Here is a 26,845-nt window from a genome sequence, read left to right as displayed (position 1 = left end):
GTCAGAAAGCACAGGCAAAGTCCAGTTTGTCTCTGGACTCCTGGTAGGTACCGTTGGCACAAACACATCAGGTCATCCTTTGGACTTCAGAGACAGGTCCTAGCAGCGGGAGCAGATGAGGACAGCTCTAGAGAGACCCCTCTATGCAGTAGAGTTTCTCCCATGCCTCTCCCGCCACTTGGGGAAGGGGGTCATGGCGCCCGGACACCTCTGCAGACACGGACACAGTCTGAAACGAGACAGATACCCAGCAGTTCAAATGTTCCACCTGTGAATGGCATCAGGCTTTGCCATGCTTTGGTTCCTTTGGCCTAGGTATACTAGGTGGTTTAATCACTATGTCGTGTCCGACTCCTTCAAACCCAAAGACTGTAGACCCCCATGCTCCTCTGTCCATCAAGTTTTGCAGGCAAGAATACGGAAGTGGGTTGTCATTTCCTTCTCCAGGATCTTCCCAACCCAGGGATTGAACTCTTATCTCCTGCATCGGAAGCAGATTCTTTATCCCTGAGCCACTGCTGCTGCTGCTGCTCCTGCTAAGTCGCTTCAGTCTTATCCAACTCTGTGCGACCCCATAGATGGCAGCCCACTAGGCTGCTCTGTCCCTGGGATTCTCCAGGCAAGAATACTGGAGTGGGTTGCCATTTCCTTCTTCAATGCATGAAAGTGACAAGTGAAAGTGAAATCGCTCAGTCGTGCCGGACTCCTAGCGACCCCATGGACTGCAGCCTACCAGGCTTCTCTGTCCATGGGAGTCTCCAGGCGAAGAGTACTGGAGTGGGTCACCATTGCCTTCTCTGCCTAAGCCACTAGGGAAACCCATTAAGTATACTAGAGGACTTTAGCTTCAGAATCCTCAAGGCTAGTGGGAAATTAACAGTACTTCAATGGCACCCCACTCCAGTACTCTTGCCTGGAAAATCCCATGGAGGAGGAGCCTGGAAGGCTGCAGTCCATGGGGTTGCTGAGGGTCGGACAGGACTGAGCGACTTCACTTTGACTTTTCACTTTCATGCATTGGAGAAGGAAATGGCAGCCCACTCCAGTGTTCTTGCCTGAAGAATCCCAGGGACGGGGAGCCTGGTGGGCTGCCGTCTATGTGGTCGAAGAGTCAGACACGACTGAAGTGACTTAGCAGTAGCAGCAGCAGGCATTTACCCATCACTATAGTCAAAATTCTCCAGGTCAGGCTTCAACAGTATGTGAACCATGAAATTCCAGATGTTCAAGCTGGATTTAGAAAAAGCAAAGGAACCAGAGATCAAATTGCCAACATCTGTTGGATCAGCGAAAAAGCAAGAGAGTTCCAGAAAACATATACTTCTGCTTTATTGATTATGCCAAAGCCTTTGACTGTGTGTGTGTGATCACAACGAACTGTGGAAAATTCTTAAAGAGATGGGAATACCAGACCACCTGACCTTCCTCCTGAGAAATCTGTATGCAGGTCAAGAAGCAACAGTTAGAACTGGACATGGAACAATAGACTGGTTCCAAATTGGGAAAGGAGTACGTTAAGGCTGTATATTGTCACCCTGCTTATTTAACTTATATGCAGAGTACATCATGAGAAATGCTGGACTGGATGAAGCACAAGCTGGAATCAAAATTGCCAGGAGAAGTATCAATAACCTCAGATATGCAGATAACACTACCACTTACGGCAGAAAGCAAAAAAGAACTAAAGAGCATCTTGATGAAAGTGAAAGAGGAGAGGGGAAAGGTGGCTTAAAACTCAACATTCAGAAAACTAAGATCATGGCATCTGGTCCCATCCCTTCACATAGATGGGGAAACAATGGAGACAGTGACAGACTATTTTCTTGAGCTCCAAAATCACTGCAGATGGTGACTGCAGCCATGAAATTAGAAGAAGCTTGCTCCTTGGAAGAAAAGCTATGACCAACCTAGACAGCATACTGAAAAGCAGAAACACTACTTTGCCGACAAAGGTCTGTCTAGTCAAGGCTATGGGTTTTCCAGTAGTCATGTATGGATGTGAGAGTTGGACTATAAAGAAAGCTGAGTGCTAAAGAATTGATGCATTTGAACTGTGGTGTTGGAGAAGACTATTGAGAGTCCCTTGGACAGCAAGGAGATCCGACCAGTCCATCCTAAAGGAAATCAGTCCTGAATATTCATTGGAAGGACTGATGCTGAAGCTGAAACTCCAATATTTGGCCACCTGATGTGAAGAGCTGACTCATTTGAAAAGACCCTGATGCTGGGAAAGATCAAAGGTGGGAGGAGAAGGGCACGACAGAGGATGAGATGGTTGGATGGTATCACCTACTCAATGGACGTGTGTTTGAGTAAACTCCAGGAGTTGATGATGGACAGGGAGGCGTGTTGTGCTGCAGTCCACGGGGTCACAAGAGTCGGACACGACTGAGCACCTGAACTGAACTGATAGGCATGCATTTTACAGTTAAACTCTTTAAGGTACATTATATAACTTACACCTATGAGGTTGGTGTTCTCACCCCCATTTTAAGGAAGGGAAACTCAGAGTTTGTGTGATCTTTCAAGATCCTTTAGTTAATCAATAGTTGAGTGGAGGTGGAACCCAGGTTTCAGACCAAGAATTTCTTCTCCACTCTTCCCTTCAGGTCGTCTTATGTTGGGTACCACATTCACTTATCCCCTGTGACTGGGGAATGAGGGTTTCCTCTGCTGAATAGTATCAAGCTATCTCATTTATCTCAGCTTCAATGTCATCACCAAAAGGCCCTAACAACCACCAACTCTAACTTGATAGGTCTTTGCTGTTCCTTTGGGTCTCAGCACCCTACTTCTGTTGTACTTAATTTCTAAATACCATTTTTACTAATTTGTTTACAAACAAATGTGTGGTCCTTCTCTGTACCACGTGTTATGTCCTACAGAAATAATGTGCCTGTGGAATCTCTGGTGCCCCAAACAGGGCCTGGCACATGGCAGGTTCAATGGAACCATATTTTATGTGCTGCACAAATATTTATTGAGTGTTTACCATGTGCCAGTTGCTTTTTTAGTCACTGGGACGCAATAGCAGCCAAAGTAAACAAAATCTTTGCTCTCATGGAGCTTATTCAAGTATTTGTGTGCATGCATTTTTGTGCAATACCCACAGTACACAGATACATGAATAAAATAGTAATGTTTGAATTGGTGATAAGCACCGTGTGAAAAAAGGGGCTTCCCAGGTGGCGATACCCACCTGCCAATACAGGAGATGTTTAAGAGATGCAGGTTCGATCCCTGGCAGGGAGATCCCCTGGAGAACATGGCAACCCACTCCAATATTCTTGCCCTTAGAATTCTCATGGACAGAGGAACTTGGTGGGGTGCAGTCCATAGGGTCACAAAGAGTCGGACATGACTGAAGTTACTTAGCATGCGTGCATACTATGAAGAAAAATTGATCTGGAAAGGGTATCAGGAATGTTAGGGGTTGGGGAGAGGCGGGGAAATTGCCATTTTTCATTAGGGTCATTTGAGAAAGCCTTCAAGGTGACATTTGAGCAAAGAGCTGAAGGAAATGAGGGGAAAAGCCACACAGACATCCGTGGAAACATCTACTGAATGTCTTTTTATGATGATGTAGAAGGCATATCCAGATCTTCCCTGCAGGCTACCAGACTTATAATAATGAACATTAATCAGTGCTATTTGGTATAATGGCGGAAAAGACAGTATTTTGTTTGGATTCCAGATCATCAGACGTTATGTCAATGATCATGCCAGCTCAATATGTTATTAAAAATCCTGATTTGATTATTTCCATGCTTTAATATTCTGTGACCTAGTCCATTATTAGTTCATGTTTACAAAGACAGCATCCAAAAGCCTCCGGGGCATTTTCTAGCCTCTGTATAGCGGATGGTACCCAAAGTGGGAGAGGGTAAGCTTGCAGGAGAGGAGATCTAGGAAGATCTAGGAAGACTGGGGACTTAGCAGGTGTGGTTTCCGGTAGAGAAGAGGGAGGAGTCAGTTACAGGAGACTAGCTGAGAGGACAGAGGGGCTGGGGATGAGAGAGGAGGCCAGGGAGAGAAGCTTAGGAACCACAAAGTCCTCAGCATCACCACCTGGGCTGCTATTGTTAACATCATCTGGACTGCTTTACTGCTTAAGTGCCCTGGGAAATAAGTAAATCCAGAGCGCTCAAATAGAACTTTTCAAGGAAGAGATTTCTGCCAACGATGACTCTTCAGTAAACTCCCTCAAGAGAGAACCTAGGACTCCTTTCCTTCCTCTGATCCCTTTCCCTCCTCAGGGCCCCTCCATCCTGGGGCACCCGTTTAATGGGGGTTCTGTGTAAACATACAAGTTCAGTGTGAATGGTGTTGGGACAATGGCCCCCACAGAACATCACCCCATGAGGACTTTAGTGTAAGGCTGACAGTACTTGGGAAGCATGTGAATGCAACAGAAAAGTTGCTGGAGAGCCTTCTCGGAAAGAAGAAGCCAGAGCTGCGTTCAAAAAGAAAGCAGCTTGCTGTTTCCCGGCTTTCTCCTGCCTTGGGGGTGCGGGGAACAGGTTGTGCTAGGAGGAGGTGCTGCGCGCATCTCTAAGCTGCTGAGGTCAGGGGAGAAGCTGGACTCAGAACTGGTCGTGAAAATACACACACACATGTCCCTGCCCTCTGGAGTCTCCAGGAGGCTAGTGATTCAAATAGGTTTCCCTCTGGGCCTTGGTTGTATCTTGGAGGTAAGACAATTCCATTTCCTCTGACTCACCCTCCTGCTGCCGCATTTCAGTGCTGTCTGTCCTAGGATTTCAGCATCTGTTCTTGTGTGACAAGAAGAAACAGCTCCCTTGGGTAACAGCCTCTCTCTCTCCTTCCTGCTATAATGTCAAGAGGGGGAGGTGTGTGTGCAATGTGAGGTGTGGTTGTATGTGCTTGTGGCATCCTCCAGAGAAAAAACGAAAGCTTCCATCCTTTTTCTACAGGACGAATTTCCAGTTGACCATCTAAGGACAGCTCTCATGTCTTCGACGTTTGGTTTTCTCTGGGATAACCAGGCTGTGAGGTGGGTTGGAGAAAGAGTTGGGCAAAAAAGGTACCTCACCCTTAGCTCTACCCGTGCATGAGTGGCTTTATACACAGGATCAGATTTTCAAACTTGGTGAATATGTATATTATCTCCATTTCATCTCAGAGGGCCCAACTAGTAAGTTTTTGAACGCAACCGAGTCTAAAACACCCACTTTTCCCACATCACAATAACACCTCGCTGACTGTGACATGCCACACTGAGAGCTACACAAACAGAATTACCCAACACTGTTTGGGACAACATGGTGAGACATACAAGGACCACTGAACTCAGCTTCATAAAATGTTAGACCAAGATGTGAATGATCAGTGAAGCATTTTCATTGGATAGGTCCAGGACAAGAGCATGTTAGGACTGAGAAAGAACACATCCTAAAGTCAGGTGGTGATTCTAGTCTGTGCCCATGATTAGCACTGCTGTTCTTTTTTACTCAACATGGATTCTTGCTCCAAGCTAGTGATTCTCTACTCTGGCTGCACATAAGAATCACCTAAGGAGCTTTTACAGAATCCTGATGCCCAGGGCTGCTCTGGGAGGCTCTGATTTAATTGGTTGGGGGTGGGACCTGGGCACTGATAATTTTTACAAGCTCCCCAGGTGATTCTAATGTGCAGCCAGGGTTGAGAAGCAATATTCTAAGACAGCAGTGGGAGGGGTACACAGGGAAGAGACCGGCTTGTAGAACCTCTTTTGATGGTTTAATGGTAACAAGCTTGCTAATGATGTTTACCATGTAAGAAAGGGGGCCAGATGTCTGGATTAGCTGGAGAACTAATTGATTTCCTTGCAAAACAGGGTAACATTTAGTGTTGACAGGGTGTAATCCTAGAATCTCTCAAAAGGGCTGTAAGAAAATCTCAGGATTCCCCTGGATTAGTTGGAAGTTGGGGGGGTGGTGGTGAAAAATATTTATATAGGTTAACAACATTTAAAAACATTTTTAAAGAAAGGAAACCACAAGAGAGCAGAAAGATTTGAGTTTCCCCTTTGGGGAAAAAGCAATTCCTGCTATTCCAGAAGAACTAGAGCCGCAGCCAGTCTGCCCTCCCACGTGCCCTTCTCCCAGGGTTTCTTGGCAGAAGCCATCATGGCAGGATGACTGGAGGATGCCTGCACGGTAGAGCTTTCCCCAGGGAGGAAGGTGGGTCAACACAGATATCACTGGGGCAGGAGGGATATCCAGGGATAGCTGGCTTTTTGTATGACCCCGAATTCTTGTGCATTAGAACTAACTAGCTTCCTGGCTTCCCACTGCCTTCTCTCCTGAGCAGCCTGGATTGAGTCTCCTCAGCAGGGCCTGGTTCGACTGGTGGCTCTCAGCCTCTCCCTCAGGGAGTGAGTGCATGCGCTCACTTTTTCCAGTGGGCTTCTCGGTCTGATTTAATGGATATACCAGGACTGATGACACATCGGCACGGGATCTTTCTTTTGCTTCTTGGGTAACTGTCCTGTTAACAGCTGTTTCAGGCAGAGAAAGGGGGGGGATGTGGGGGAGAGGGAGGCTTCCTGGGTGAAGAAGGATACACCCTGGATTTTACAAGGTTAATGAGTGGGTTCTGGGAAGGAGGTTTGCACCTGCTCAGACTTGATCTGAAACTCTATAGACAGAGTGGAAGACAAGACAGTCTTTCAATCTCCACTTCCTACATAGAGTACTATTAAATATCCTGGGCGCCCACACCCTGCCAGGCCTCACCACCGGCTGCTGACAGTGTCTCTACATCTCGATTCTCATTAGCCCTTGCAGTGGGCCAGCAATTCTTTCCTTTTTTTCTTCCCACCTTTTCAGTAACCGTTAAGCAGAAAACTTTTTCTGACTATCCCTAGTCACTCTTTAACCAGCAAAACAGTTCCCAATTCAGCTCTCTCCCACTTTACGCTCAAATAATTATTATACACATTTAAACATAGTACTTGAAGCTGGGAGGGAAAAGAGAATGAACAGGATAGTGTGGGCAAAACAAAAGACCTCTCCACACCTCTCCCCACCCCTTCTCTAAGGATGAACGGGGAGCCCCTCCTATCCTCAGTGCCTGCACCTCTCTCCAGACCCAAGACCCCAGAAAGGAGAGAAAGGAAAGGAGACAATGGGTAAGAGGGCAAAACCTGTGAGTGATTAAAAAGTGACCAAGTGAATTAAGGCTTCCACAGTGATGTGAGAATATCACATGTGATGTGCCTGGTGTAGCTTTCCCACCCACAGTTGCCATTTCAATAAACATTTATCTTGATTTCATGTTACTCTTACATGTACTAATGACCTTATTTTTCATCCCAGACACCTGGTACCCTACTGTGCAGCTCAAAAGAAACTTGGAAAATACAGACTGTCCAACACATTCAGTTCTGTTGGTGCTAAGGTTCCCTGACTCCCCCTAGATAAAAGATTGCTCAGTTGTCTTCTCAGAACTGTGTCAAGGTTTAAATTTGTTCTCTATTTGCTATGTCAAACAGATGGCCACACTTCATATGCAGTTCCTCCTATCTTCTCAAAATAGTCTTGTATTTAAGCCCAGTAACTTTAGTCTAGCCTTGGTATCTTCTAATACTTTGGTTTTAAAATATTTTCTTCTCAACCAACCCCCTTGATATATTTTTAGAGTTACTGGTTTCACCTTAATTTCTCCTTCATTTTTATCCAATATTGGTCTTATTCAGGGGCTGAATGGTCATCCACTTTCTTGATAATATGCCATATCCTCCAAAACCACACCTGCTCCAAGGATTAATTTCTGTTTTTAACAAGAACTTTCAATCACAGGGCTGCTTGAGTTCCCCTTCAATTATTCAGGAAGGCTTTTTTTTTTTTTTTCAGATTTTATTTATTTATTTATAGCTACCCTATGGGCTTGTGGGATCTCAGTTCCCTATCAGGTCACTGCAGTGAAAGCCCCTCTCACTAACCACTAGACCCTTGAGGAACTCCTATCAAGTATTTATTGAGTGTCTACTATTGCAGGCACAGTTCTAGGCTTTGAAGATTCAACCGTTAATGCACAAAATTCTAGTCCTCAATGGAGTTCATATTTTAGCATTTTCTGGAAGACAGAGAAAAAAAAACATGTGCTCTCTGAATCCATCTTTGAAATGGGTAGCTCAATAGTTTTCAGAGAATTCAATGGTTATGTCTGTATAGTGAAAATGATTTATAATCTGTGAACCATCCCAGATTTAGCTGCCTAACTCCAAACATGTGATGGACTCGACCTCATCAAATGAGTTATCAGTTGGCCTTGTCCTTCGTTGTACAAGGACCAATGACTTGCCCACTAGATTAGCAGGATCTTCTAGGAGTTAAGAATTTGAGTCGACTCCTCTTTGTCCCACAGCTAGGAACAACGTGCTACGAACTCCAACTCAGTGCTTGTCTAAAAGGGGTTTTCGCACTATGGGTCGTTTACTAAACGGGCGAGGTTATCACGCTGCCACTCCAGGGTAAGTGAATTAGAAACTCTGGTGTGATGCCTCAAAATATGCAAACTTAAAAACTCCCCAAGGTGATGCTGGAGTAAACCAACGTTCGAAAATAAAAAATGTTGGTTAGAAGAGATCGGAGAACACTAGAAACTGAGGAGTTTCTGAAAAACAAAACTAACCTGCGTGGGAAGTTAGGCGGGGGAAGAGCAGAGAGAGGAGAAGGTGTTTGTATCGTGACGAAAATCACCCATTATGCCACATCGCTCATATCCCCAACGTCCCAACACTGTAGTGGCAACCCGTCCACACGACTTGCACACGACATGGGGCACTGCGATCCCTGACTGGCAAAGGGCCCAGTGCCAGGCCCGCATGGAGCGGAAGCTGGGAGAGCGGTTTCCGCTACCAGCACCCAAGATGGCGGCACGAGCGTCCACACCACGCGAAACACATGCTCTGTGCCCTACCTCGGCCTCTCAGGTCTCACTGGACTTTTGCAAGTCACCGTGGGAACCCTCAATGGGGGGATTCCGCGCTCCGGCGGTGATAACCACCTCCCATTCCCAGCCCTAAGCCCTTATACCCGTCAAAGAATGCACTGGAAGCGCTCAGCCTGTTTACTTCACTCCATGCCCAGGCTGTAATACCGCCTGCGGCCGAAGCACGGCCGAGGGGTCCCAAACACCGGGCGCTGTGGCCTTCGCCCCACTTATTGGTGGGCCCACGCCGCGGGGCGGGCTTACATGCCTATTGGGCCATGCACCATGTCAGTCTTGAGAAACCGGTAAAGGGAGAAGGAGGCATACTCAGTTATTGGGCTCTCTTTACTATCAGTCAAAGCGACATCCGGCGACGGCCACGATCTCGGCTCTTTGATTGGAGAAACGTATTCTCGGGGAGGACGCGGAGGGCGGGCTTCCGAGTGAGGTGGAAGGAGGGGGCGGGGAGGGAAGCGGAGGCTGGCGAGCTCTAGGCCGGCCGGCGGTGGCGGCTGCAAGGCCTGGACTCGGGCTGAGGGCTTGCTGTGGTGGCAGCGGCGGACGCCGAGCTCAGCAGCGGGTATCAAGCACATTTCTTTCCCTAACGGGAGGGGCGCAGCCCCGCGGGACCGAGGCTTACAGAGTGAAGGGCGGCGGGGTGGAGCTCAGGGGCAGGAGGCGGGAGCGGGCGGCCGAGCGGGGTTTGCCTCGGGGCCGGGCCCTGGGCCTGGCAGGGAGGGGCCGAAAGGCCGTGGAGAATTCCAGCTCCCGGGTGGGTTGGACTGGGGAGGGCTGAGGGCCTGAGAAGGCGTGGTGTTAAGCCCTTGCTTGGGAGCGGGGTGGGGCCATAGGGGCGGAGGGCGGGGTGGGGTTTGGCCGTCCCGGTGGGTCAAGGCCAGGAAAGTAGCACTTGTTCGCTGCTGCCCAGAAGGCTAGAAGCCGAGGCGCCAGGAGCGGCATGGCGACTTGGTCCCAGCCGGACTCGGGTATCCGGGGGCAGGGTGGGACCGGGCTCAGACCTGGCATTACTCGATCTTTAAGGGATGTTGTCCTGTTTCTGGAACTTAATTGCTCTTGGGAGGTTTTTAGTAGTAAATTGCGTGAGAAGTGGAGGGTAGTGTAAGCAGGAATTCTGGGTCGCAGTTACGTTTACTCTAACCAGATAAGGGGTGTGTGTGTCTGTCTGTCTGTCTTTGGGTATGTGTGTGTTTGTCTTTTTCCCTTTAGGATGAAGTTGGTAGGTGGGTCATAGCCTTGGAGATCAGAGGGCTATGTCTTGGTTTATAAGGTTAATGGAAGCTCAAAAGTAGAAACGAGAACTGAAAGCCAGGTTTACTCCCTCCCCACTTGGCTGTCTGGGTTGAAGAGTTGGCCGTATCCTTCTAATTTGGATCAGAAGGTCACATGAATGAAAATAAAACATGCGTATTCAAACTCTGGACAGAATAATCCTGTCACAGGCCCCTTCCCATCCCGCCAGGACCCCCACTTTTTTTTTTTATGTGAAAGTAATAGGAAAGAAATCAGATTTTAAAGCTGGGAAACAAAAGGTGTTATTCTTTTCTGTGGTGTTGTCCTTTCACACTCCCACGCATTCTCCTCTTAACTTGAAGGGACAAGAATTATAGGCAGTTTTATTCTGAGAGATGGGAAACAAACTTTATGTTAAGATAGGAAATGGACTTCTGATGCTAAAAATAGAAGCTGGGTAGTGTGTAATGGGGTGGGGGAGGGTTGGTAAATCAGATAACATGTAAAATATTTTGGATGCCCTGGGCATTATCTGCTTATCCAAAATGAGCTACCTTTTAGAGCATCACAAAATTAATATCCAGATATTGAGATCCCTTGTGAGCAGTACCTTCCTTTCATAGTTGTTCTATTTGTACAGGATTTTGTGGTTTTTCTGGGAGTATAACTGGATTTATTTTTTAATAAAGAGATAAAAGTGGCCTTTTAATATGTTTCCTACCTTCTGCCTTGAACCTGGTATGAAAATTATAGAACCTTATCCCGTTGCTTTTGTGATTCCTGTTTCAGGTTTCTCTGGAAACCCCCCTGGTAAGCGTGGAGGAGGCGGGACACTCTGACCCAAGACAAAAGGCCTGTAGCTCCAGCCAAAGAAAATAAACCTTAGGAAGGAGAAGGAGGGAAAAAAAAAAAAAAATCATCAGCTGTTTGTGAGAACAGCCTGCGGTGGAATCTGCAGAATCTACAGAGAGGACAACTAATGTGAGTGAGGAAGTGACTGTATGTGGACTGTGGAGACAGTAAGTCACGTGGGCCTCGAGGACCTGGACTGGGTTAGCAACAGTTGTACTTTCAGAGGTGAGGTGTCAAGAAGGGAAAAGTGAATGTGGTCTGGAGTGTGGCCTTGGTTCCAAGGGGCGTGTTTTCCTCTGAGGCCATCAGGGAGCTCAGCCCCTGTGTTCTGCCAGGGTGGGGTACAGGGTTTGGCACTGAGGAGGGTGACTTGCTGGCTGGAGCAGCAGAGCAGTGGCCTTGATCTGTCTTTCAGAAGATTTAAAAACCAAAAAACATAAACATTCTGGTCCTTCAGCAATGCTTTCTCTGAAGAAATACTTAACGGAAGGACTCCTCCAGTTCACCATTCTGCTCAGTTTGATTGGGGTGCGGGTGGACGTGGATACTTACCTGACCTCACAGCTACCCCCGCTTCGGGAGATCATCCTGGGGCCCAGTTCTGCCTATACTCAGACCCAGTTCCACAACCTGAGGAATACCTTGGATGGCTATGGTATCCACCCCAAGAGCATAGACCTGGACAATTACTTCACTGCCCGGCGACTCCTCAATCAGGTGAGGGCCCTGGACAGGTTCCAGGTGCCAACTACTGAGGTTAACGCCTGGCTGGTCCACCGGGATCCAGAGGGGTCTGTCTCTGGCAGCCAGCCCAGCTCAGGCCTCGCCCTCGAGAGTTCCAGTGGTCTCCAGGATGTGACAGGCCCAGACAACGGGGTGCGAGAAAGTGAGACGGAGCAGGGATTCAGTGAAGATCTGGAGGATTTGGGAGCTGTAGCCCCTCCAGTCAGTGGAGACTTAACCAAAGAGGTTAGTGGCGATGTGGAGGGGTGGTGGGAAGGGTCTGGGGTTGGGGGGTGGGATGGGCTGGTCCTGAAAGAGTATGGTTGTTGTACTAAGCCCTGTAAAGAACCAGAGAGGTTCCAAGGAGTCTCGGGCATTGTTCTTGGTTAGGAATGGGCTGGACTGTCTGACTAGAATCGACCTACCTCTAAATGTACTGTCAGGGCAGTGGGAGGTTCCTAGAACATGCCTGTGTGTTTACTGCTTGGATTTCAACATGAGTCCTAGAGGCCTGGGGTGGGGGAGGGAGTCATGTTGTGATGGGCTTTGATGCGCTGTATATCTGTTGCTAAGACACAGATATTTTGTGGACTGTTGCCTTGTACCTCCCCCCACAGCAAAACACACATACATATCCTAAAGTTCTTCTCCTTTGTGGTCAGGCGTGTTGTTGTTGTAAGGTCCTGATAAGTCGGCTCTCCTGGGCCTGAGCCAGGGGGTAGATTTAGATAGTTATTCTTGGCCAGGAGAGGGCCAGGCTCCCATTCTTTGCTAAAGGCCCACTGCAGGGAGTAGGGACAGGAGGGCTGGAAGCTAGAAGAGAAACTGTGTTCTGCTGCTGAAGTCAGCTTGCTTTGAACTGTCAGAGATCTGAACTCCTGACGAGTGGCTGACATTCTGTTCTGGAAAGAAGGTGATGCAGTTGCCTTTAAGAGTGTGAAATGGCTTCTGTTGCCCCTGCTCCACCAGTGTGATAAGATGGCTTTGAACTCTGCTTTTGACCCTGTCTTGCCATGCAGTCTTAAGGAGCTTGGAAAAAGGTCTGCTTTGCTTGCCTGGCTGTTAGGGAAAGAGGGATTGCACTGGGCTGGGTTTTCCAGGGCTGAGTCTTGAAGCAAGGGTGCATGGGGGGAGTGTTTGGGAAGAAGAGGGTGTGGAGATACGTTGAAACTTTATAGAAGCTGTAGAACTTGGCTGTCTACCAATCAGACCAGGTTTTGCCTCCCATCCTGCCTTCAAGTCTGTTCTTGAGTTCAGTTTTCTGAATGTTAGTGACTGTCAAATCATGTAGTGGTGTCAAATCATGTGGCTTCCTCTGGGCCTGTGGTCCTCAACTGGGGATGATTTTGTGGTATCAGGGGACATGTGACAGTGTCTAGAAACAGATTTGGTTGTCACAACTGGAAAAGGTGTAATTGGGATCTAGTGGGGAGAGGCATGGGATACTGCTGAATTTCCTAAAAAGCATAGGACAGCCCCTAAATAACAGATTGACCTGGCCCCAAATGTCCATGGTGTCAGGGTTGCTCTGTGCTTAGCTGGCTCAAACTAGCTCTCCTTTGAGGGAGACTAGAGTTATCTGAGCCAGGGGGCTGTGAGCACTCCTTGCCTTGCGGTGCCTCTTGTTGAGATTCTTCCAGTGCCACCTCTCTTCTGCTTGCTCTGTTCTTTTCCTTCAAATGGGCTCCAGTCTGGCACAGTGATCTAAAGAAGTGTGCCTCCCAGCCTCCTGTTCCATCCTCCCACCCCATGGTAGCTCCTCAAGGGTTGGGTATAACTGGGCTTGGGAACTCTGCTCCTGGGAACCCTGCAGGCATAGCTTCATTCCTCTTCCTGCAGGAAGCTCTCCTGGGATGGGATGGGACGTTTTCGACGTAATTTGATGGGTTGGGACTTTGACCCCGCTGCCCGGCATTGCTTGGCCTTCGTGAAGTTCGTTCTTTTCCTGACCCCAGGCCTTCACTGTTCCCTTTGGAGGTTGAGGACGGGTCAGCATTAGGGGCCCAGGCTGGGGGTGGGGGAAGGGAGGATTATTGTGTCTAGAACAACATTTCCTCAGCAACTCAGGGATAAAAATACCCAGGTCCAGAGCATGTGACAGGCACTGCTGGAGCTGGTATTATCCCCGGGGTGGCAGCATTCCCCTGCTGCCAGGCCTATTCGATGGACAGCTATAGCCCAGGCCCTTGTCAGGGATAGGATTCCCCTCGAGGTTGGCACTCTGCCCAGAGCGGGGGGTGGCCTGTGTACAGCTCTTAGCAGGCGAGGAGGAGCAGTCTGTGACCGTGGAGAACATACTGTCCCTGACCTGACCTTAGGTGCGAAGGGAGCAGCAGTGAGGATGGAAGCCAGAATTGTGACCCTGATTCTGCCAGGGTCTTATTTTCTGCTTTAGAGATGTGAGCTGGGGCTCAGGCAGAGAATGCTCTTGAAAACAGCTGGGGTTAAGGGGGGTGGGGGTGGGGGGGCAGGGGATGTTGTTGTGTCCTGGACTTTGCAGAGCACCCTTCATGCTGGCCTTCAGGCTCCTGTCTCCCTCTTGCCTAGGCCTGCCCAGCGCCATGACATCCCTGCCTGTGTGTGTGGATGGCTTCCCGCTTCCTCTCGTCTGGCCTGCTCTGGGGTGACAAAGCCCCTGGTTCCCAGTGGATCTGGGCGCACTGGGTTCCTGCCCAGCCTAGCTTTGATCCTTGGGCTTGAGGACGACTGGCCACAGTCCTACGGAGGAATGGGAAAACTCCTTCCACTTCCAGGGAAGAACTTAGATTCCCAGGGAAGCTGCAGGAGGAGTGTCTGTCCAGTCCTGAGTGGGCTGGGTAAGCAGGATGCGACAGGAGGGAGAGTGGCACCCCTTCCCCCCCCGGGCTCTCTCACTGCGCCACCCAGGCTGGCTGACTGGGCTGGGTGGGGCTGCCCGCCCCTGGGTGCGTCTCCTTGAGGAGACGGAGGCGGCCCAGGGATGGGCTGGTTCCTTGCGGCAGCTTCTCCAGCTGCCCTGGTGCAGAGATTGGCTCCCGGCTGCAGCTAGGTAACAGGCGGTGGGAGGGGATTGGCTCCTTCCGCATCTCCAGCGGAGACTTGGGGGAGGAGATTGGCTCTCGTCGCAGCCTAGGTAACGACAGTGGGAGGGGATTGGCTCTTTCCGCAGCCCAGCTGCTGACCTGGGGGAGGGGATTGGCTCTCTGCAGCCTCAGCAGTGACCTGCGGGGTGGGAGGGGGAGGGGATTGGCTCCTTGCTGCAGCCTAGGTAACAAGTTTGGGGGGCATGGGAAGGGGGAGAAAGGGAGGAGCGGGAGGATAGGCCCAGGAGGGAGCTTGCTTTCCTCTGCAGCTTGAGCACGGAGCATGGGGTGGGAGTCCCATCTCACTGCAGCCTCTGCGGTGAGCTCAGGGTGGGGGCTGCCAGGCGCCTGAGTGGAACTGGGGTTGTGAGGTGGGAGGGGGCTGCTTCAGGATGGAGAAGGGGGGCTGGGCTGGGCCGCCCAGGCAGCAGCACGGGCGGGGCACCCTCCTTGGGCCCCTCGGAGCTAGCAAGGGGCCACCCTTCCAGCCTGGTTTGCTCCTTGAGAGCCAAGAGCTCCTTGGAGCCCCCTGTCCGGCTGCCCGGCACCAGCTGCCCTGGGGCTCATCTCGCAGACCATGACCCGCCTGGACCGCAGCTCTCACAGTGGTGGGGGCCATGCCAAAGGGAGCCGGCCCCTTAACTCTTTGGTGGCTGGTCACCGGGTGGCCCAGCCCCGCTCTGCTCCTGGGTCCAGGGCTTCTGTTCAGGTTGGTGTGTGTGGGGAGACTGGGGGTGTGGGAGACACCTGGGAGGTCTTAGAATTAGAGTTACGGTGGGAAAGAGATGTCGGGTCAGAGCTAGGGAGGTGGGTCTAAGCTCTAAACTAAGAATAATGCTTTATGGAAAGTATCTGCCTTTTAACACCTGAGCAGAAGGCAACAATTCAGGGTTTCTTCAGCCACATGAATGTATAGGAAATCCAAATGTCTCTTATTTATTGGGGTTGTGTGCTGGTATGCTGGGTGGCAATGGGGGTGGCAGTTGGAGCAGGAACTGATCGGCAGGCGCCAGGGTAGAGTGGGAGGGAGGCATTTTGGTGCCCAAGGCGGCAGTTGTGGCTGGGCGGTGATGGGGGCTATGTCCTTGAGTGGGTTGACTGATGGCAGTCAGTGAGTCCTGGGGTGTGGTAAAGGAGTGAGCACTGGTGTGAGGGGACACTGTGGGGCTGGCCTTGGCAGGGGTGGGGTGCCCAGTGAGGATCATCTGACCGCCTGAGGCTCTCCGGGGATTGAGGCGGCTTGCTGGGATCAGCTGAGAGTGGGCATTCTAGCAGGGATGGATCTTGAGGTGAGCCTGGGCTAAGAGTTGTGGGTGTTCATCCGTACTCCTGCCTCAGCCAGGGAAAGGGGGAATGGCTGTAGGAAGGGCTGGAGGTAGCCTGTGGTTGTCATTGGTTGCATCAGGTGGTTGCAAATGCAGGGATTTTCCTCTCCAGCCCACCCCACCCCTTTATGCAAATACAATGGCACCATAGGCTGATGCAAGCCTGGCCACTGCGAAGCGATTCCGCTTCACAGTTCACCCTTGCTTGCCATGGCCATCTTTCTACAAACCAAGTTTTAAGGGATTCCCATTGCCAAAATGAGAGGTGTCTTCTGCTTCGCCCTTCCTTCTTAAGTTGTGGTGAGATTGCCCTGCCTTTTGGCCTGGCTGTGTTTCTGGTCCAGATCCTAAGTGCACAGGCTAGTGTGGTGATAGTCATGCTAGAGGTTTTTGCTAGCTCTCTTTTTGTTTTGGAGGCTGGTGTCTGGAAGTAGATGAATGAATCCTTGCTGGTACGGAGGGGACAGCAGTGGAAGCTGGCAGGTGTAGATTGGGAGCGACCCCACCCAGGAGTAGTTGGGGTGATGCTTGGAGGGACTTCTGAGGGACAGGACAGGGAGGGGCCCCTGGACCCCATAGCTAAAGTCATGGTGCTCTATCTTTCAGGACATAGATCTGATTGACATCCTTTGGCGACAGGATATTGACCTGGGGGCTGGGCGTGAGATTTTTGACTACAGTCATCGCCAGAAGGAGCAGGATGTGGATAAGGAACTGCGAGATGGGGCCGAGCAGGAGGACACGTGGCCAGGCGAGGGTGCAGAAGCTCTGGCACGAAACCTGCTAGTGGATGGAGAGACTGGGGAGAGCTTCCCTGCGCAGGTACTCCCCCCTCTGCCTACTTCTAGAAACTTCTCTTTAGAGAAGGTAGTGTGTGTGTATGGGATGGGCCTGAATGTGTATCTTGGGTTGGGATCTCTAAGTCACAGTGGTGGCTGAGGAAGTGGGAGTGGAAGAGCCGCACAGCAGTGGAGGGACCACACCTTATAAAGAACAGCGCAGGGGAGGCAGGGCACCTAGTGGCTGTCTGCTCGCATCAGAACCCTCCCACTCTCTCTCTTCTCCCCTGGAGTTTGGGACTTGTGGCCAGCCGACAGCTGGGGACGTAGGGAGAGTGTAGCCCTACGACCACACAAGGCCTCCTTCCGGCTTTCCCTTGGAAAGGCTGGGGAAGGGGCTTTGGCCCACAGGCAGCCAAGGCCTGGGTCAGTCAGACTTAACAGTTGCTGTTGCCACAGGTGCCTGGTGGGGAGGACCAGACAGCCCTGTCCTTGGAAGAGTGCCTTAGGCTGCTGGAGGCCACCTGCCCCTTTGGGGAGAATGCTGAGGTGAGCAGGACTCTAGGGAGAGCCCACTGAGCCAGCAGGGTAGCCTGCACGTGGTGTGTCTCTGCGGCTGCCTGAGGGGCCAGCTTTTGGTGTTGGCCCTGTCCTGGCTGCTGGGGGTGAATGCAGAGGAAGGAAGATACAGAGCCTCAGGCGGTAGTCTCTGGGAGGAAGCAGAAGGTGGTCTTTCCTCCTCCTCTGTTAAACCTTCTCTGTGTTTTGCCCTAGTTTCCGGCAGACATTTCCAGCATAACAGAAGCAGTGCCTAGTGAGAGTGAGCCCCCAGGTCTTCAGAACAACCTTTTGTCTCCTCTGCTGACTGGGACAGAGTCGCCATTTGATTTGGAACAGCAGTGGCAAGATCTCATGTCCATCATGGAAATGCAGGTAGGATTATCAGAACCAGGCACAAACATGTCGGACTTTGTGTGGGGTATCTTCATTTTCAGTTGCTTTTCCACTTCTGGGTAAAAAAAAGAGTAACACCTTTGTGATTGATAAGGAAAGTGGGGACACTGAGATGTCACTGTCCAGGTGTCTCATTGGGGCAGTAGTGGGTGCAGTCAGGATTGGGGTTTGGGAAAAGCAGCCCTGGGACTGAGGCTTCTAACGCAGGCCTGCCTCCTAGGTGCACCTTCTTCCTTTCCTTCAGGCAGGTAATCACGTGGCTAGGGGTTTCCTAGATTGAGCATTAAAACAGGCTGACATTCCTGCAGTCCTTTGCAGCCATTGTCATGTCACTTGGCCCTCTCATCATCTCGCCAGCCCTTTTATTATTTTAAAGGTGAGGACACTGAACTCAGAGAGGCTGAGTGAAATGCTTCTGGTCTTCCAGCAAGTGGTGCAGCTAGGCTGTCTCGCTGCAGGCCCAGGTGTTCTCTGCACTGTGCTGATTTTGCAGTGTTAGGAGCTTTTTTCCTCTCCCTCCATGATGGGGGAGTCTGACCAGAGGTGACCGGGAGCCCATCAGTCCTGCCTTGGGGGAAGTTCACAGGGAGGAGGAACCCATCTCTGCCAGGCGTGGTAGATCAAGTGGGGCTGGGAGCTGAGGCTGCTCCCAGCCCCACTTGATGGGCTCTGGTTTCCCATCTCTTGCATTTATACCCAGGCGGCCATGCCTGCGTTGGGTGCCTGCTAGTGTGAGCCCCCAGCCACACCAGGGGAGGGAATCTGCACAGATTGAATGGTGACGCTCGTCTCTCCTCCCAGGCCATGGAAGTGAACACATCGACAAGTGAAGTCCTGTATAATGCCCCTCCAGGAGACCCACTGAGCACCAACTACAGCCTTGCCCCCAACACTCCCATCAATCAGAATGTCAGCCTGCATCAGGCATCCCTGGGGGGCTGCAGCCAGGACTTCTCACTCTTCAGCCCGGAGGTGGAGAGCCTGCCTGTGGCCAGCAGTTCCACGCTGCTCCCGCTGGTCCCCAGCAATTCCACCAGCCTCAACTCCACCTTTGGTTCCACCAACCTGGCGGGGCTCTTCTTTCCGCCACAGCTCAATGGCACGGCCAACGACACAGCCGGCCCTGAGCTGCCTGATCCGCTGGGGGGTCTGTTAGATGAAGCCATGCTGGATGAAATCAGCTTGATGGATCTGGCCATAGAAGAAGGCTTTAACCCAGTGCAGGCCTCCCAGCTCGAAGAGGAATTTGATTCTGACTCAGGCCTCTCCTTGGACTCCAGCCATAGCCCTTCCTCCCTGAGCAGCTCTGAAGGTAGCTCCTCTTCCTCCTCCTCTTCCTCCTCCTCTTCCTCCTCCTCTGCTTCTTCCTCAGCCTCTTCCTCCTTTTCTGAGGAAGGTGCCGTTGGCTATAGCTCTGACTCTGAGACCTTGGATCTGGAAGAGGCTGAGGGCGCTGTGGGCTACCAGCCTGAGTATTCCAAGTTCTGCCGCATGAGCTACCAGGACCCGTCTCAGCTCTCCTGCCTGCCCTACTTGGAGCACGTTGGGCACAACCACACGTACAACATGGCGCCTAGTGCCCTCGACTCCGCCGACCTGCCACCCCCCAGCACTCTCAAGAAGGGCAGCAAGGAGAAGCAGGCCGACTTCCTGGACAAGCAGATGAGCCGGGACGAGCATCGAGCCCGCGCCATGAAGATCCCGTTTACCAACGACAAGATCATCAACCTGCCTGTGGAGGAGTTCAACGAGCTGCTGTCCAAGTACCAGCTGAGTGAGGCCCAGCTGAGCCTCATCCGTGACATCCGGCGCCGCGGCAAGAACAAGATGGCGGCGCAGAACTGCCGCAAGCGCAAGCTGGACACCATCTTGAACCTGGAGCGGGACGTGGAGGACCTGCAGCGCGATAAAGCTCGGCTGCTGCGTGAGAAGGTGGAGTTCCTCCGGTCCCTGCGGCAGATGAAGCAGAAGGTCCAGAGCCTGTACCAGGAGGTGTTTGGGCGGCTGCGGGATGAGAACGGGCGGCCCTACTCGCCCAGTCAGTACGCGCTCCAGTATGCCGGGGACGGCAGCGTCCTCCTCATTCCCCGCACCTTGGCCGACCAGCAGGCCCGGCGGCAGGAGAGGAAGCCGAAGGACCGGAGAAAGTGAGCCTGGGGAGGAAGGGGGTTGACGCTCACCGAGATGGGAACTGGAGAAGGGCTGGGCCTGGACCTGGACCTACAGCGGGGACTTTAATGCCTTCTTATCCAATAGATCTTCTCAGAGGGGATGACTGCGGGTCAGTGGACAGGAAGAGGCAGGCGCTGTCTGGTTCAGCTTCCCCTGCTGAGGGGGGTGGAAGTGGCCAGACCGTTTGGGTGGACAGGGCCCTCACCCCTGTCCCTTTTCTTCAGGTGAAGGGTGGTGCTGGCATTGCTGGAGGCCGGCAGATGGGAAGGAAGGGACTTGTGAGAGGAGGGGGAGGTAGTAGAAAGTCAGTCTCATTTCCGGAAAGGAAGGGAAGGAAGGAAGGGGAAGAAAAATCAAAGCGGGAAGAAAATCAAAGGGCAGGTTAAGTTGGCTCTGGCCAGGATTCCAGGCATCAGGTTTTAGGGGAGACTAGATCATTTGGTGTGAGTAAACCCCACTTCACCCCAGGGGAGGGGTGGAACACGGAGTGGGTTCTGAAAGGGGCTTCTGAGCTCTCCTGCCCCTGCACTTTGGCATCCCTGAAGGGGAGCTCTTGGATGATACTTTCTGTGAGGTTTTGGTCATAGGGGAGCCACTGGGACCCGACACTGACTTGAAGAGTTAGGATGAATAATAAACAGGCAAGGGTCACAGGCCCTGTGTTGCAGCAGCCCCAACCAAGCATGTCACTCAACTGCCCTGCCATCCAACTTCCTCTGTGCCCAGTCACCCCTGAGCTGAGGCTCCCACATCTCCATCAGAGCCTGCATGCGAACGCTGTTCTCTTCCTGCCCGCGTGCCCCTGCCCCTCACCGGCTGCCTGGAGTTCTTCTGCAGCTGGGGTGCTGGGCCTGCAGCCTCCTGGGAGCTGCTCTGAGGCAGGGGGGTGATGTGGAGAAGCCAGGCAGTATTCAGCACAACACTGGGGAGTGACCCTTCCCTCAGGCCTCCCCTACCAACTGGGCTTGTCACTGGAAAGACAAAAAATATGAAACCCAGCAACGACGACAAAAACTAGTCCTTTAGAGTTTCTTGCGCTTTGATTTATTTTTAGGGTTTGAGCCCTGTTTCACTTATAGGGTCTAGAATGCTTGTGTTGAGTAAAAAGGAGATACCCCAATATTCAAAGCTGCTAAATGTTCTCTTTGCCATAAAGACTCCGTGTAATCGTGTGAACACTTGGGATTTTTCTCCTCTGTCCCGAGGTCTCTGTCTGCTTTCTTTTTGGGTTTCTTTCTAGGAGAATGAGAAGTGCATGTAAGAGGGGCTGAGGGTACCCCTTCCGCAAGGCTATTGGCCACAGGCAGCTTCTCCGTACCCCGGTTTAGCAAGAGCTTCCGGCGGACTGCCTGGGGGAGGCAGAGAGGGGAGCGCCAAGGTGATCAGGTGGTTCCTGGACCCCAGTGTCTTTGTTGCCTACTGCTGTGCCCACCTCTGCCTGGGTCTAGAGCATGGTCTGCCCCAGACTAACAGGAATGAGTTCAAGTGGGGGAAGCACTGATTCTCTTCCCCACTTGGAGGGGGAGGCGTTCTAACTGAGCAGTAGGGATAGAAGGCATGAGCCTGGGAAGTGCTTTTATAAATTATTTCCTTGTAGATTTATTTTTAATTTATCTCTGTGACCTGCCAGGGAGAGGAGAGAGAGAGAAAGAAAGATGCTGTGAGCACATGACAAAATAAAATAAAATGAATGATTCATTCTCAAGTGCAGTTTTTCCCTATTTTGAATTTAAACTGAGGGTAAAGGAAACAGGCCCCAAGAGGAGAGCACTGACCATGTGGCTAAGGCAAAGCTCTTATGGGAAGGTGGCTGAAGAGGGGGGAGGTTGACAATGAAGTCTTAAATACTGCATTAAATCTTGCAAAAAGGAGTTTATTATTACCTTTTGGTTTGCCAGCTGAATCCTTTTAGAGGAAGAATTCAGTGTCCGTTGGCCTTTTTGTCATAGGGCTAGGCGGGTTTTGTCACATGGCCCAGCTCCGTACCTGTCCCCCTGAGGCAAACTACATTTTTTTTTTTTTTGGCAAACTACATTTTTACATTGACTGTGCTGTTACTTCTCTGGTGGTCCCACCTGCCAGCTGGAGTGTAGTCATGGTGACGATAGTGATGGAAACCTGAGAGATGGACGGACTGGCACACTCCAAGCACTGCATTGTAACAGCAGGGCCCCAGAACTAGAGAAACAGACAGTGTGACCCCAGGGTTTAAGGCATTTGAAATCCTTTCCAGCTGAGGTGACCAGAATCTTCTCCCTCAAAAAACCAAAAGGGTATGAAGTGGTGAATGCTTTAAGGTACCAGGTGGTTCTTAGAACTGCCTCATGCCCATCTATGGTAGGTACTTTACAAATGCCCAAGTAATGAATGGCCCCTTGGCAGTCTCTGTGAGATTATCAGACAAGGTTTTGGGCTGGAGGCTGTGTTCTCCATCATGAAACCTGTGATCTGGAACTCCCCATGTACCACTGTGTGACCTGGTTCTGTGATGCTGCTGCTGCTGCTACTAGAGTTTATTCTGTGGGGTGGAATAGAATTCTGGGAATAAGGCTGAGCTCTTAATTTGTTTCAATTTACAATGGCTTCCCACCCTCTCCTGCCCCAACTCTAGTTGGAAGGGGTTGGTCCGTCCTATCAAGTAAGAGCTGTTTCCTAAGGCAAAAAGAGAAGGCAGCAGAGGATGAAATGGTTAGGTAGCATCACGGACTCAATGGACATGAATCATGAATTTGAGCAAACTGAGAGAGGATAGGGAAGCCTGGCGTGCTATAGTCCATGGGGTTGCAGAGAGTCGGACACAATTTAGCAACTGAACAACAAAACTGACTGTAAACCAAATAAAACAGATTTTAAAGGAAAAAGGCTAAAAATTAAGTTGGAAAAACTGACAAAAATATATAGAAAACTGTGACAAGTAAAATTCAGAGTAATGTCTTTGTATTCTTTCTAGAAATGTGTATACGTATTTTTGTTTAGTACACAATTAGGCTTTAACTTTAGTTTTGCAACTTTTAAGACTTTTTTTTTTAAGGATTTTAAGAGAAAAATGCCTTACCTCCCCTTTGCTAGTGTTGCTTCTGGTCTGAGAAAGTATGTTTTGGTCACCCCCTTCCCTCATGTCCCCTTATGGAGAGATGTACAGCTGTGTCTGGGAGCTTGCTGATTAGCTGGGGCTTTGGGCCAAGTTGGTCAGCACTGCTGTGGGGCTGACCTCTTTTTGCTGTTGGCAGGTGGAGTGGGTGTTCCAGCTTCAAGGCTTTTTCTGGCAGGAAGAAGATATGAGAACTCAAGCAAGGCCTGTGAAAGCTGTTGCACCTGAGACAGGAAGTGACGCAAGGTCCTGGAGTTCATAGGGGGATGAGTGGGCCTCGGGACCAAACTTCTGGGTGTCTTTTTGGGGAGGGGTCAAAAGCTTGCTTTGTCTTGACTTTAGTTCTAGGTGTTATTCAAACTGATTTTCCCACACATCTTCAATTATGTAAGGCAGTGGAAGTAGATCCTCCCCCGCCCCCCCCCCAACCCCAGGCTATGTGGGGTCTTAGTTCCTCAATAGGTGATCCAACGCTTACCCCCTGCACGGAGTCTTAATTGCTAGACCACCAGGAAAGTCCCAGATCCATTGTTTCAGTCTCTGCCCCACATAAGGTCTCACTACTGAAACCAGGGCTATTTTAGTATCAAAACAGATCTTCAGTAAAAATAGAAAAAACCCCCACAGAACCGAGGGGAAAAATAGAAATCTAGAGACATGCTCCAGTGTCAAGATCTGGCCTTCAGAGCTGACTCCTTGCTCATCCTGGGGAAAGCTGAACAATTAAAAACAGCCGCTGAGTGAGGAGGTACTTACCATGGAGTCCTATCTTAGGCTGCCTTCATCCCTGCTTTTACCACCCACAGCTACAGCAGACCTGCTCTTCAGGTCTGTTTGGCAAGTAGCTGGAAAAACAAGTGCCTTGTAGAAAAGTGTCTCCACCACCCTATTTTAACTCATCCAGTAGGGACTGACCTAGAGCAACAGCTTCAGAAGCTCAGGCTGAATATATAGTTCTAGGGCACTGATGCTATGCAGGTACTGAAAGGGGTACCAGGTTGGGATCTGCCTTCCTGGAAGTCATTTTCATAACCCAGTGTAGACATGCTCTAGCAAAATCCGTGTGTTTGATTACTGATTATGATGAGTGGTTAAGCCTTTTTTTCCTATCCCTGATCTATCTGGGAAGTGAAAGGGACTCAGACCTTCACCTTGTCATTTTGTCAGTGTACCAACACCCCTCTTTCACTTCCACTTCTCACACAGAGGTGTCATTCTTCTTTCCACTAGTTCTGAACCTTACAGTAGAGAATGAGCATGTGGGGATACATGTGAAACTTAAACGTATGGTTTGAGTTCCAGTCCTTGTTAGATCTAGGACTTCTTTGAAAGTTCATGTCTGCCTGAATTAGTTGAAAAACATAAATCTAGTGTACAAGTTGTCGCCAGTGGAGTGAGAATATGGGCCCTTGCTGAAGAGGTGTATTTTCACAATCAGTAGGATAGAAACCCTTGTCTTCCTTTTTGAATGTGCAGACATATTAAGTCTTAAAGCGGGCTCTTTTCCAATCTAACTATATAATGGAGTAGGCTGCATGGTATTTGTTACTAATTCCAGTTGCTGTTTTAACCAAGGAAATAAAATCTAGTTCATCTGAAGAGAGGCAGAAAAGACCCAAGTGTTGGGGCTCTGCCTTTTAAACGAATTTAATGAGGCTAATTCAGTTGTCTTAACAAGCCTTCCAATCTTCAGCTAGGGGCTGAAGCAGTAACTGCAACTATAGGCTCATGTCCCAGAGCCAGGCCCCAAAGTAGCCCAGCCTGATCTGCGGCTATGCAAAACAGTAAACAGCAGGATTGGTCAGTCAACTAGGATTTTAAAATCCTCGTGGCATGAACGGCAGCTTTGGTACTATCACAAACTATGCAAACCAACAAGGTCAGGATGCAGACTCAGACCAGTTGGTGAATTAACACTAGCTATTTATTAAAAACTAGTCAGCATATATTGTAAACTTAAATGTTTTAGCCTTGCCTCAGAGTTCTGCCACCTAACTGGCCTAAGCCAAAAAAAAAAGAAAAGCCTTAGAAACATTCCTTGCTCTACTTTCTTCAAGCAGGGCCAACTATGCTTTTTATCCCGGTAGGATGGTTTTTTCTTTTTTTTTCAGATTTCATTTGCTTTCAATACCCATCAGTTTACTCAAAAGGAGGTGCCCAAGGCCAAGTTGATTAAAAGTCATACAGATGAGAAAACGACTCTGAACTCTCTGGCTAGGGAATCACTAACTTGTAGAGAAAACCTTGCTGCACAGTCATACCAAGGTGATGTGCAGATCAGAGACTGATGGTTGTCTAAGGATCTTAAGCTCCTATATCAAACTTCTTACCACACACCAGACATCAGGATGCTAAAAGAAAAGGAGAAGGAAGCCAAGACTTCCTTTTACTTAGTAAGCTGAATGCCGGCCTGGTAGTGGTATTTGTATTTCAATCAAATTCTAGTGGCGGGAAAACACTGAGCCTAGACTTAGTTCATTCCTATCAGTTCTGAGTTTTAAATGAGAACATCTTTATGAGAAGGCTAACTTGCATGCACATCAGATTAATATGACTTGATCAGATAAATATGACTTGATCAGATAGATTTGATCTCAAACAGCCCAGCTCCATGCATAGTTCAGGATTTGGAGCCATTGCAGAAATTTGGATTTCAGAGTTCCACCAAATTTTGACGCAGCAGTTTCTTCTAGCATTCCCCCTTTCTCTATGAGGAAAATAACTATACCTTGTAATACAGATTCCCAGTGTCACAGACCGTAGACTGTAAATGTGTTGTGTACATATGGTCAATGCTAACTAGCCAAGGGTTAAAATCAGTTGAACTCCAGTCTGAATGAGTTCTGGAATATAAGATTACATCTGAAAATAAGTACTTAAAAACTCAACTATTAAAAATTACTTATAATTGGTAGTCAAAACTTTCAAATGCCATTGGAAAGCAGAAAGTTACTCCTGAGCATGAGTGTTTTTGTATTTATTAACTTGAAACTAAAGGCAGTAAAGGAGCAAGGTATTTTTTCTTGACTGGCTTTGCCAGTGTCAGACAATGATTCTGTCATCAAATCAGTTAGCTGTTGTTCTTCTGTAATGGTAACTAGGGCAACAACTTAATATACCTCCTTGACTCTTGGGCTAGAGGTCTGTGATGATGTAGGTTTGTCAAAGGCGTCCAACATATGTTTTTGCACATCTGAAGACATGCTCTACGAATACTTTCTGAAAGGAGACTTAAGATTTGTTGTGTCTATGTGTATTTTTTCCCTAACACTTTTGCATGCATTTGTGGCTTCAACAATCACTTGAGAAGAATTTATCCTTCATTCTTGAGTCTAGAAATGTGTGATAATTGGCTTTTAAAGATAACCAAATTGTGTCCTTTCGCTTCAGTTTTCATTGCATGCATTATCAATTCCAGTGTCTTCCCTGGGAAAGAATATGGTTTAAAAAAAAAACAAAAAACTTATTTTTGTCTATGCTGAGTCTTGGTTGCTGTGCCCCGGCTTTCTGTAGTTGCAGTGGATGGGCTTACTCTCTAGTCGCTGTGCGTGGACTTCTCATTGTGATGGCTTCTCTTGTTGCAGAGGACAGGCTCCAGAGTGCACAAGCTCAGCAGTGTGGGGAATGCGCTTAAATGCCCCATGGCATGTAGGATGTTCCTGGACCAGGGATAGAACCTGTGTCCCCTTCATTTCAGGA

The 26,845-nt window shown here is 49.7% G+C and overlaps 1 protein-coding gene across 8 annotated transcripts; it reads left to right on the top strand.

Annotated features, from left to right (window-relative positions):
* Positions 1–9,387: 9,387 nt before the first annotated feature.
* Positions 9,388–21,760, top strand: NFE2L1 (NFE2 like bZIP transcription factor 1). Of its 8 annotated transcripts, none has more exons than XM_061391510.1 (6): positions 9,388–9,517; positions 10,978–12,009; positions 16,757–16,972; positions 17,389–17,478; positions 17,704–17,862; positions 18,685–21,760. In XM_061391510.1, exons 2-6 carry the CDS (start codon positions 11,500–11,502, stop codon positions 20,032–20,034), a joined length of 2,325 nt encoding a protein of 774 aa, XP_061247494.1. In that variant the 5' UTR covers positions 9,388–9,517; positions 10,978–11,499; the 3' UTR covers positions 20,035–21,760. The 8 variants fall into 8 exon arrangements, with proteins under 8 accessions (XP_061247494.1, XP_061247495.1, XP_061247499.1 ...); XM_061391511.1 differs by having other exon boundaries at positions 9,391–9,517; positions 16,790–16,972; XM_061391509.1 differs by lacking the exon at positions 9,388–9,517 and adding an exon at positions 9,799–9,923.
* The last annotated feature ends 5,085 nt before the right edge of the window (positions 21,761–26,845 follow it).

The sequence above is a fragment of the Bos javanicus genome, chromosome 19 (assembly GCF_032452875.1).
Source record: "Bos javanicus breed banteng chromosome 19, ARS-OSU_banteng_1.0, whole genome shotgun sequence".
In the NCBI taxonomy this organism is placed as follows: Eukaryota; Metazoa; Chordata; class Mammalia; order Artiodactyla; family Bovidae; genus Bos; species Bos javanicus.
This window is presented reverse-complemented; position numbering and strand designations above follow the sequence as displayed.